General features: G+C 35.9%; 1 protein-coding gene across 3 annotated transcripts in view; it reads right to left on the bottom strand.

The window, feature by feature from the left end:
- Positions 1-12,170, bottom strand: part of LOC143083092 (putative ammonium transporter 1) — a 37,758-nt gene that overhangs the window by 23,690 nt on the left and 1,898 nt on the right. For 2 of the 3 annotated variants that reach the window (XM_076259306.1, XM_076259303.1), the window contains exon 2: positions 8,145-8,346. In XM_076259306.1, the coding sequence (XP_076115421.1) occupies positions 8,145-8,241 (97 nt within the window). In that variant the 5' untranslated portion in view covers positions 8,242-8,346. Of the gene's footprint in view, positions 1-5,987; positions 6,682-8,144; positions 8,347-12,170 lie in introns of those variants that run through there. The other variant, XM_076259304.1, reaches the window with a different exon arrangement.

The raw sequence follows: 12,170 nt of genomic DNA, 5'->3' as shown, positions 1-12,170 counted from the left end.
CCGATATTTAACATGCTTGCTCACAATGTAACAGTTCACATGAAAAACTGTTATTTACTTGGACACACTGACAGTGACATTCTTCCGATTCAATGCTGATCGGTCTTTGTTTTTTTTTCTTCACACATGAAGATACTGTGCTTGAAGGAAAATCAGCAATACGAATTCAAAGTATTTTGAGTGTTACTCAATCGGGTGTCGAACCAACGACCCTCCGCACTTGAGGCAAGCACAACATAACCACAGAGTCTATTTACTTTCACATAAATATTCGTTTTAATTAAGATTAATCAAAAATGAATTTAAAAGTTAAAACAACAATCCCAAGTTCTCGAAATTAAGGCAACATGATCGCGAGTTACAGCTTACATGTATGGCACGCCGTTATTACATTTATTCAATTTCGAGATATCTTATTTAGTTAAATAAGATATCTTATAAACTAATTGAGATATCTTAATAACAAAATGAGATATCTTATATATTAATTAACAGGAGGCTTGGCAAGTCAAAGTGCATCTCCTGTGAAGGGGAACCCATTTTACACGCTATGGAACGATATATACTAAGACACCCTCGGGGCTGTGCGAGAGCGAGGGAGGATGAACAGCCCATAGGACAGGACCAGGAAACGACTATGGAACCGACAAGGACAACGAACCAGAGCAACGGATGTAAATGTTTTTGTGGTAAAGTCTGTAAGAATTCTAGAGGTTTGAAGATCCATCAAAGTAGAATGAAATGTGTGCAACCCCATTCTGACAATCAACGCACAGAGAGATCTGGTCAGACGGAGGAGGAGACCATCCGGGAAGCAAACCACAGTGATGATAGCCTCCCTGTGACCCAGGGTGAGGATGAGCACGAGGAACAGCCTACAGAGGTAGAACAACTTGACGAGGCAGAAGAGAGAGAGAGGATAGAACCAACAGTCCATAGAGAAGACGGGATAGAAACAACAGTCCGTAAAGAAGACAGGATAGAACCAACAACCCGTAGAGAAGAGAATGAGCCACGCAAAGAGAAGATCAAATGGCCAACGAATGCAGACAAAGCAGCTTGGAAAGCGCTTGACGAAGATTTGGAAAACATCTTAGAGGCAACATTAGCAGGCAGTGTAGACAGAAAGATAACAGCAATGACGTCCATTATTTACAGCGTAGGAAAGGACAGATTTGGAGTGGTGCCACAAGGGAAACAACCAACAAAACTAGGCCATAGTAACCGGAGACAGAAGAAGATCAAGGAATTGAGAGGAGACCTGAGAAGGTTAAAGAAGAGGTACAAAGTCGCCAATGAGAATGAAAGGTTACCATTACAGCAGTTAAGAAAGGAAACTAGGGAGAAACTTAAAACACTTACAAGAGCAGAAACGCATAGAAGAGATAGAAAGAAAAAGGCAAAGGAGAGAACAACATTTACAGCAAACCCATTTCAGTATATGAAGCGATTATTTGGAGCGAGAGGATCTGGCAAACTGGAAAACTCGAGGGAAGAAGTGGAAGAACATCTCAGGAAGACCCACAGTGATGAGAGACGAGGAGAAGACCTGGAAGAATGTGGGAAATTGTTAACACCAGAGGAGCCAAAAGAACAGTTTGATGAGTCAGACCTGAAGTTCCAAGAAGTGCAGGACGTAGTGAGAAAGGCAAGAGCAGGGTCAGCACCAGGACCAAATGGTATTTCATATAGGGTATATAAGAACTGTCCCAGACTGATCAGAAGGTTGTGGAAGCTATTAAAAGTAATTTGGAGAAGGAGAAAGATGACAGAGTCATGGTACAAGGCAGAAGGATGTTTTATACCAAAAGAAGAGAACTCCAGGAAAGTTGAACAGTTTAGAAACATTGAGGGGAAGATATTCCTGGCAGTTTTAGCAAGGAGAACGACGAGGTACCTGCTTGGCAACGAATATATAGACATCGCAGTCCAGAAAGGAGGCATGCCTGAAGTATCTGGTTGCATCGAACACACCAGCGTTATTACACAGATTTTAAGAGAAGCAAAGGAGAAGAAAAGTGACTTAGCAGTGTTTTGGCTAGATATGGCTAATGCTTATGGGTCCATACCTCACAAACTAGTAGACCTGACATTGGTGAGGTATCATGTTCCACCAACTATCAGAACTATGCTGCGAGAGTATTTTGACAAGATTGAAATGAGGTTCACAGCTGGAGACTTCACCACAGCTTGGCAGAGACTTGAAGTTGGAATACTAACGGGGTGTACAGTATCAGTAGTCCTGTTTGCAGCAGCAATGAACTTGATTGTAAAATCAGTAGAAAAACCAAGTAGAGGACCATTATTGTCATCAGGGGTCAGGCAACCACCAGTAAGAGCTTTTATGGATGATATGACAGTGACAGCAAAAACAGTCATAGAGGGAAGATGGACTTTAGAGGAATTGGAAAGGATGATTAAGTGGGCCAGGATGAAGTTCAAACCAAGTAAATCTAGAAGTTTGATAGTGAGGAAAGGCAAAGTGCAAGATGAGACATTTGAGTTAGCAGGTGAAAAGATACCAACAGTTGGAGAGAAACCAGTGAAATGCCTAGGTAAAAAGTTTGATGCAACACTAGCAGATATGGTAAACATGGGTGAAGTTCAAGTGCAATTGGTAGAATGGCTGACGAAGATAGACAAAAGTGGGCTCCCAGGAAGATATAAGGCCTGGATATATCAACATGGGGTCCTACCAAGGATATTGTGGCCATTACTAGTTTACGAGTTCCCATTGTCCAAAGTTGAGGCCTTAGAGAGAAAGATCAGTGCATGCCTAAGAAGATGGTTGGGTGTGCCAAGAAGTTTCAGCAGCATTGGATTGTACAGCACAGGAACAAAGCTACAATTACCAATGAAGGCATTGACAGAAGAGTATAAAGTTACAAAGACAAGACAGGTTATGACATTGAGAGACAGCAAAGATGCTAAAGTGAGAGGAGCCAAAGTAAAGATCAGGACAGGAAGAAAATGGAAAGCAGAGGAAGCAGTTAAGGAAGCTGAGACTAGACTAAAGCACAGTGTCATCGTTGGTGTAACAGCAGTTGGTAGACAGGGATTTGGTATGACAACAAAACCAAGGTGGGATACAGTAAATGAGAAGGGACGGAGGGAACTGGTGCAACAGGAAATACGACAGATGGAAGAAGAGAGTAGGAATGTTAAGGCAGTAGGAATGAAACAGCAGGGTAGTTGGTTGAATTGGCAAGGAGCTAGAAGCAGGGCTTTGACCTGGAGCGAGATTTGGAGTATGGAGGGATACAGATTGAGTTTTCTACTAAGATCAGTGTATGATGTTTTACCAAGCCCATCAAACCTCTATACCTGGGGGTTGATAGAAGACCCAACATGCACCTTATGCAAAGACAAACCAGCATCTCTACAGCATGTGTTGTCAGCATGTCCAGTCGCATTGAAAGATGGAAGATATACATGGAGGCATGACAGTGTATTGAAAACAATAGCAGCAAAGTTGGATACCACCAGGAGAAAGAAGAGAAAGATGCAGAAGAACATCACATTTGTAAATTTTGTGAGGGCTGGAGAAAAGAAAGACAACCAGGCAGAAGGTTTAGGGATACTTGGAACAGCATCAGACTGGCAGATGACAGCAGACATACATCAACGCATGAGTTTCCCAGCAGAAATAGCAGCAACATCGCTAAGACCAGATATAGTCATTTGGTCACAGGGAACTAGGCAGGCGGTCTTGCTGGAACTGACAGTCCCATGGGAAGACAGAATAGAGGAAGCTTATGAAAGAAAGATGGCAAAATACCAGCAGCTAGTAGAAGATTGCAAACAGCGGGGATGGAGGACGTGGTGTTTGGCAATAGAAGTCGGATGCAGGGGCTTTGCAGGACAGTCAATGTGGCGGGCACTTAGGACCTTGGGAGTAGTAGGAGCAGAGAGGAAGAAACTGATTACAGAAGTGTGTAGAGAAGCAGAAGTGGCATCACAGTGGATTTGGAGGAAAAGAGACGAAGTGTGGAAAAGTACAAAGTGTTAGAACAATGAACATTTATTGTGTAGATAATGGACAGATTTAGATATACAGAACAGCATTCAGTTACAGAAGAACAGCAATGACATCAGCTGAGACATCGGAGCCGTGTAGGCCATCCAGTTCCAGGTTCAGATTGATCACCTGAGCCGGCGCACCTCTGGAGGTTGTTGTGGAATAGCGCCGAAACAGCCAAGGAAGGAGGACCCCACCTGATGATGGAATTGGATTAGCATTCCTTTGATGTTTACAAGGTAATTGAGATATCTGATTTATTAAATAAGATATCTTATATATTAAATAAAATATCTTATTAAAATGTTTATAAAGATATCTTATTAAATATATAAGATATCTTATTTAAAATATAAGATATCTCTATTCATTTATAAGATATCTTATTAACTATATAAGATATCTTTTATATAGTTAATAATAGAGATATCTTATTTACTTAATAAGATATCTCCATAAGTTAATAAGATATCTCTATTAGTTTATAAGATATCTCTATTAATTAATAAGATATCTCTATTAGTTTATAAGATATCTCTATTAATTAATAAGATATCTTATAAAGTATGTATTTAAAAGATATCTTTATAAAGAAATAATATATCTTATATACTTTATAAGATATCTTATGAATTAATAGAGATATCTTCTTAACTTATAGAGATATCTTATAAACTAATAGAGATATCTTATAAACTTTTAGAGATATCTTATTAACTTATAGCGATATCTTATTAACTTATAGAGATATCTTATAAACTAATAGAGATATATTATAAACTTTTAGAGATATCTCATTAACTTATAGAGATATCTTATTTAATTGGTTATAAAGATATCTTATTTAATATATAAGATATCTCCATAAGTTAATAAGATATCTCTTTTAGTTTATAAGATATCTATATTAATTAATAAGATATCTTATATACTTTATAAGATATCTTATTAATTAATAGAGATATCTTATTAACTTATAGGGATATCTTATTTAATTGGTTATAAAGATATCTTATTTAATATATAAGATATCTCCATAAGTTAATAAGATATCTCTATTAGTTTATAAGATATCTCTATTAATTAATAAGATATCTTATAAAGTATGTATTTAAAAGATATCTTTATAAAGAAGTAATATATCTTATATACTTTATAATATATCTTATTAATTAATAGAGATATCTTATTAACTTATGGAGATATCTTATAAACTAATAGAGATATCTTATAAACTAATAGAGATATCTTATTTACTTTCAAATTAAATAAGATATCTTAAAAAAATTACGGATATCTTAATACTTAATAAGATATCTTGTTAAATAAACAAGATATCTTCAAATTTGAATAAATATAAAAACGGCGTGCCATATACATGCCCCATTATTAGCTATTTATATTGAATTTTTTTTTACATTTTAGTTAAGGAATCTATGAAACACTTGAATGGTTGAACTGTTTAATTATCAATTTGTCTCGTTTTGCAAAAAATATGCTGCATTTTTACGTAGTTCTTATATTATTGACTCTGGAAATAACCAGTTGATAAGATGAAAACTACGATAGCTTTACGGAAAGGATAAGAGTACCCTTATGAGCTATGCGTGCAACTGTAATTTTAAGGGATACGGTCTTAGGAGAAACGATGATCTTTTAAAAGCTTAAAGCCAATTACTTCATGATATTTGCCCCTTCAAAACTTTAATTTTCATATGATTGGTTGTCGTTGGTGACGTCAGCCGTGTAACTTATAACAAGATGCAGATATAGATTAAAGACCGACATCTGAAAATTAATTTCGAACTTTAAATTAATATTAAAAATGTTTTTTTTTAAATTTAAATCGTTATGTGCACTAACATATTAATAACGCAGTTACTGCAATTACAGATTTATCAGTAAAAAATAAATAAATGTTTTCAAATATACCTATAGCTATTTAAATTAGTTTGTTAAATTTACTTACATATAATGCACATGCCCATGATTACTAGAAAGAATTGGTCAATATTCGTTTTGATAATTTGAAGGTCCATGTTGGTAGACATTTTCCTCAAACTCTATAAAATAGGCGAATTCCGTGATCGAAAAATGTTCACTTTATCGCATGTAGTTTGCCCTCCAGTATGTCCGTCTTCTGAAGAGTCAGTTGTCACAAATAAATGTCTCAAATAGAAACTTGGTGTATCTGTTGACTGGGTAATGTTTTGGCCTGGAACCACACACACAATACCAACACGGACTCTGACTCTAGGACTAATTCTTGCAACAAAAGACGACTTCGGTTAGCGCGATGTATAAATTTTATAAGTTCAGCATGGCCGGAATACAATTGTTCAGAGTTGGAACTACTCAGAGTATTACTAAATCCAAGCTGCCATATCGAAATGATGAAACAAATTATATAACTAATAAAAAATTACTTGAATAACTTGACAATTATTTCTCTAAATTAGCGACAAATCCAATTAACGGATAACAGAAAATATAACAGATAGATAATAATTAACGATAGAACATACGGACTTATTTATGGAATTAAAAATACACGAATAAAAGATGAATTGAATTAAAAGGTCACTAATTGAAAACCAAATTGAAAAATGAAATTAGATAAGCTTAATCTTCTAAACTTGACTTAAATCCTTTCACACAAAATTCCTAGGTGAAATATTGCAAATATAACAAAAACAGTGATTTTACAACTGAAAATCTTTTACAAAATGTAAGACTGAGACTTTAAATGTATTGAAGAAATAAAGAATTAAAATGTCGTTACGGTTATATAGTTTCCAACAACTAGAACACGTTGTGATCATGCTTCCAACATGCATGATGAGAGTTTGGGTATAATGCGTGACTGTATATTACGGAAAATATTTTATGGAAAAACTACCACAGCCGTGAAAAACAGAATAGCAATATAAACAACTTTTGTGTAATATTATACTGTAAATGTACAGGGAAAAAAACAATGATTGTTCAGTGACACATATTATAACATGCATAACTGATTATTATAAATATTTTTTAAAGGGTAAGAACACACCGATTACTACAAGTTGTAGTATTTATTTACACGCTTCGAACATGCAGCATTTACATTAATATTAACATCGCTGTTTCTGTCAGTATATTACGTAACCAGCTGAATAAGGAAGTTTTTCAAAATTTGGGGGTTTGGGGGGAGAAATTTTCTAAAAAATGAGAAAAAAAATATCAAACAAACATGAACTGTCATACAAAAATAAGATCTAGAGATCATCAAGTTTTTAGCTCAGGGGGGGGGGGGGCATGATTAATTTTGTACATTATAAAAGCTTTTATCAGCTATGTAGTGTAGAAAAGAAAGAATATTCTGTTTTTTCACTAAATTTTAAGCCAAAAAAAAAAAGAAACTTTTCAATCATTTACCCCATAGAAGCACTAGTTCTGTGTTTATGCTTGGAATAGTTGCCATTTAGAGTACCGTGTCTCAAGTCAATGTTGTATCAAGTTTTTACAATTTTATTCTTGCTTTGAAAAACTTTTAAAAGTAACTTTATTTATAAGCCACGAGTATAAAGACCAAAAGATCAATATTTTATTTTAAAACTACAGACGCATAGAATAATACTAAAACAAGGATAGTACTGATTTTCTAAAATAACCTTCATCAAGTACGTTGGAGACAAAATTTAAGTTTGAAAAACAAAAAATACAGGAGAATAACAACAAGAAGGGTTGACATGTTGCAAGCGTCCGAACGAATAAATGTACCAGTAGTTCCTCTGCGAGAAATTAACCTGACCCTGCCCTCGCCTTTAAACTTCCGGTTGTCCCTTTATAACTTATATTTCAAGCATTTCATGCATGTCCTAGGTGTGTCGTAGTAGCGTGATCGCGTCGAGTATGATCAAGGGGTCGGGGTTGATACCAATTTAAACATTACAGTTGATAAGTTGGGAACCAGATAATTGGCAATGACTTTGATAGAAGAATCACAAAATTTCAGGTAAAACATTTTTTTTGTCAGAGCAGAGTTTGTATGCACAGTAACGTGTTTCCCCGCAATATACGTCTTATTTTAAAATGATGACCTGTCTATCATTTGATGTGAAATGTATCTTTAAACAAAACTTACAGTATACAACCATTCCCATGATGATAAGGAAAAACTGATCCAAAGAAAAAGAAAGAGATGATATTTCTTCAGCTGTAACAGTAGCGTTTGAAGACATTTTCACGGACTTTTTTTTACTGTCCTCCACAGTTGTTCTTCTTCAAGTATTTCCTTGATTCTAACCTGTCTCCCTGTCTTAACCTTCTATGGTATACTCTTAGCTCTGAAACATTTGCAAAACAAAAGTTAAGGATTGTTTATAAATGACCTATTTATATGCGAAATGACAGTAGTTAGAAAAATCATATTCAACGCCAGTCAGTGGCAGTTCAAGAAATTTTCATAAAAGGTGGTGGGGGGCTGACTGATAAAGGGGGAGCTTTCTCCAGTCATGGGTCAGTGATTTCCTCAATAATCAGCCTAATCCCCCCTCATCTGTCTCTGTCAAAGTTCGGTGTGTATGGCGATTGTTGAATAGATTGAAGAAGAAATAACACGTATTTTTTAAATGCACTACATGTATATATGTTGGGTTAAATCATCCGGATGTCACGATTTGGGCACGGAGTAGCTGGTCCATGTATTTTTTGAATATATTAGTAGGCCTAAGTATTATTCAAAAAACAACATGCACTAAAAATAAAGTGAACTTAAGTTAAATATAAAACAGTTTACCTTAAGGACATCCATTAAAACAGGGATGTTAAGTTTACTCAATGTTGTACTACACTAATAATATTACCAGTAAATTAAAAAAAAAAAGAGAAACGTAATAACACTTTTAAAAAGTTATATTTAAAAAAATCCTGTGAAATATAAAACATAAAATGATGCATTAAGCAATTTAGAAACAGTTGACCGAGCATGCTGAAATCAGGCTATTTTAACTCTCTTAAATATGAGCATTATATTTCTATATTGTGTTTATTGGAAAACGAAACGTGTGAGATTAAGCTCCCTGGGAAAAGCATACACTGGGATATTGTTAACTTTGATATTTTATTACTTTGAAAAGAGACTGTTACTAAAATGAAGTTAACAATTACAACCAAAAACGCAATGCCTAAAATAACACTAAAATTGTTTACTTCCAAGACAGATGGAAAAGTAATGCCCGACAGTTGAACGTTCGCATTCCCTTTTAAGCTCACATGGCCCGTCGCGCTTTTCTTATCATTTGGTGTCCGTCGTCCTTCATCGTCCGTCGTTGTCGTCGTACCATTTTAAAAAATCTTCTCTGAAATTGAACCTCACTTGGCCACAATCATCATTTAATTTACTGTTTTGTAGTTTTAAAATGTGTCCAATGACCCCGCCTGTTAATTTAGCTGAACGACATGGCTAAAAAAAGAACATAGGATAAAATGCAAATGTTGTCTATTATCTTAACAAGAGTGCACACGCTGAAATGTCTAGCCTTCTTTACTTGTCATTGATAGTATGTTGATAGTCCCAAATATAAGGCTTTATTACAACTGTCACATAAACTTTACATTAACCAAGAAAATTAAAAATTGACCAATGAACCATGAAAATGAGGTCAAGGTTAGATGACACCTGCCAGTTGGACATGTACACTTTACAGTCCTTCCATACACCGAATATACTAGACCTATAGCTTATAGTATCTAAGATATGGACTTGACCACCAAAACTTAACCTTGTTCACTGATCCATGAAATGAGGTCGAGGTCAAGTGAAAACTGGTTTGACGGACATGATGACCTTGCAAGGTACGCACATACCAAATATAGTTATCCTATTACTAATAATAAGAGAGAATTTAACATTACTAAAAATCTTAACTTTTTTTCAAGTAGTCACTGAAACATGAAAATGAGGTCAAGGACATTGGACATGTGAATGACGGAAACTACGTAACACGAGGCATCTATATACAAATTATGAAGCATCCAGTTCTTCCACCTTCTAAAATATAAAACTTTAAGAAAGTTAGCTAACGCCGCCGCCGCCGCCGCCGCCGCCACCGCCTGTTCACTATCCCTATGTCGAGTTTTTTGCGACAAAAGTTGCAGGCTCGACAAAACCACTATGAATAGAGAAATATTGACAAAGCAAAAATATTTGGAATTATGAGATCTAACTGTTTCTATATTATTACATTAGGAGTTTTACCAACTTTTAAAATGTTTGCCTATTATCTTGAAAGTTGCGATAGATAGGAATAAACTTTATATAGCAAAAACGACCAGCAAGATAATTTCTACAAATGAGTCAAATGGTTGAAATCGTCTGATTCCCCTTATTGGAGTTATTGCCCTTTAATGATGGTTCTGACCATATTTTGCGTCTTTGCCTTGTACCTGAAAACCTGCAACAGATAGATAGAAACTTACATAAGAAAAATAGTCAGGAGAAGACAAGATCTTTTAATAAGTCAACGTGGTTTAAATCGTCTGATGACCCCTTATTGGTGTTGTTCTCTTTAATTCCCTTTTCTTTGCGCTCTTGTCTTCTTTCTGAAAATCTATATGCCCAAGTCCCACTAGACCACGATCGCACCACGCTCACCGCGATCTAAAATAAATCCAGATCGTGGTGAGGTCGCGGTATGAGCGGCATGAACATGTAAATTTTCGTTGTTTTCACGATGCTACTACGTCCTCATTACGCTTCTACAACGATCCCGCTACGATTATACAACGTTCTCGTCGCGCTTATTCTGCGACCTCACTACGCTTATCAACATCTGTCTACGCTCATCACGTTCTCACTACAACCATACCGCGAGTTATCCCATTGCAACACGATCTTACCACGCTTTTACTGCGATTATAGCACGTTCATACCGCGATCTTACTACGTTCTGAGCAATAACGTCAACATCGTGTTCCATATCAATACAGTTGCATTCCTTCTATATCTGATTAATACGTAGATTTCTCGAAAACAATACAGTGATACCACCAAAATCTATTAGAACACGTGGGCATGGTGGTAGTGGGTGATGTAGAGGCAGATGGCGCTCTGATAGTAGCGAATCCTGATCAGGCAGAGATGTCGGACCGACCAATCCAACCAAAATTACAACCTATTGCTGGTCCATAAAGCTCAAATGACGACATTTTAGTAAACGATAGCAGAGACTGACACAGATGTGTCAATAGATATAGGAAGATGTGGTATGAGTGCCAATGAGACAACTATCCATCCAAGTAACAATTTATAAAAGTAAACCATTATAGGTCAAGGTACGGCCTTCAACACGGAGCCTTGGCTCACACCGAACAGCAAGCTATAAAGGGCCCCAAAAATTACTAGTGTAAAACCATTCAAACGTGAAGAACAACGGTCTATATATATAAGAATGAGAAGCATGGTTGAGCCGTTATAGAAAATTGACATGAAGTCCTAATTACATACAGACAAACAAAACCTGGAGGGATTTAATACGTTTTGTGTGAAAATGACAATGCGAATGATGGTCGTAGTATGAACGTACTACTTCTAAAATCCCAATCCAAACAGAAAAGGCTAGCTGTGGGATTTCGAAATAATTTTTATTTGTAAATTAAAGAGCGAACATCAAATCCAAAATTTCTTAGTAGAATGGCCAATTCTAATCCAGGACGTTAGTATTATTTAATTACATATAATTGAATGCGAATAGATAATTTAAAGTCAATATTTCTCAACCAGATCGCAACTTGCAGATTCTTCGGGTTTTATGACGCAAAATAAATCGTTAACGTTGGACCGTGAAATAAATGTACGGTGGCAGAATGCGGCCATGAAAGAAAAAAAATTATGTTGTTCCCTCAAGATACTATGTCGTTCCCTCAAGATGCTATGTCGTTCCCACAAGATAGTTATCTCGTTCCCTCAAGATACTGTGTCGTTCCCTCAAGATACTATGTCGTTCCCTCAAGATGTTATGTTGTTCCCTCAAGATGCTATGTCGTTCCCTCAAGATCCTATGTTGTTCCCTCAAGATAATTATCTCGTTCCCTCAAGATTTTAAAATTGTATTGATATATTATTCATTTCGCCCTTCGAAGCGGAACTGTAGACGTGGCCAGATCCCAA

The sequence above is a fragment of the Mytilus galloprovincialis genome, chromosome 7 (assembly GCF_965363235.1).
Source record: "Mytilus galloprovincialis chromosome 7, xbMytGall1.hap1.1, whole genome shotgun sequence".
Taxonomy (NCBI): Eukaryota; Metazoa; Mollusca; class Bivalvia; order Mytilida; family Mytilidae; genus Mytilus; species Mytilus galloprovincialis.
The sequence above is the reverse complement of the archived record's forward strand: the minus strand, read 5'-3'. Positions and strand labels throughout refer to the sequence as shown.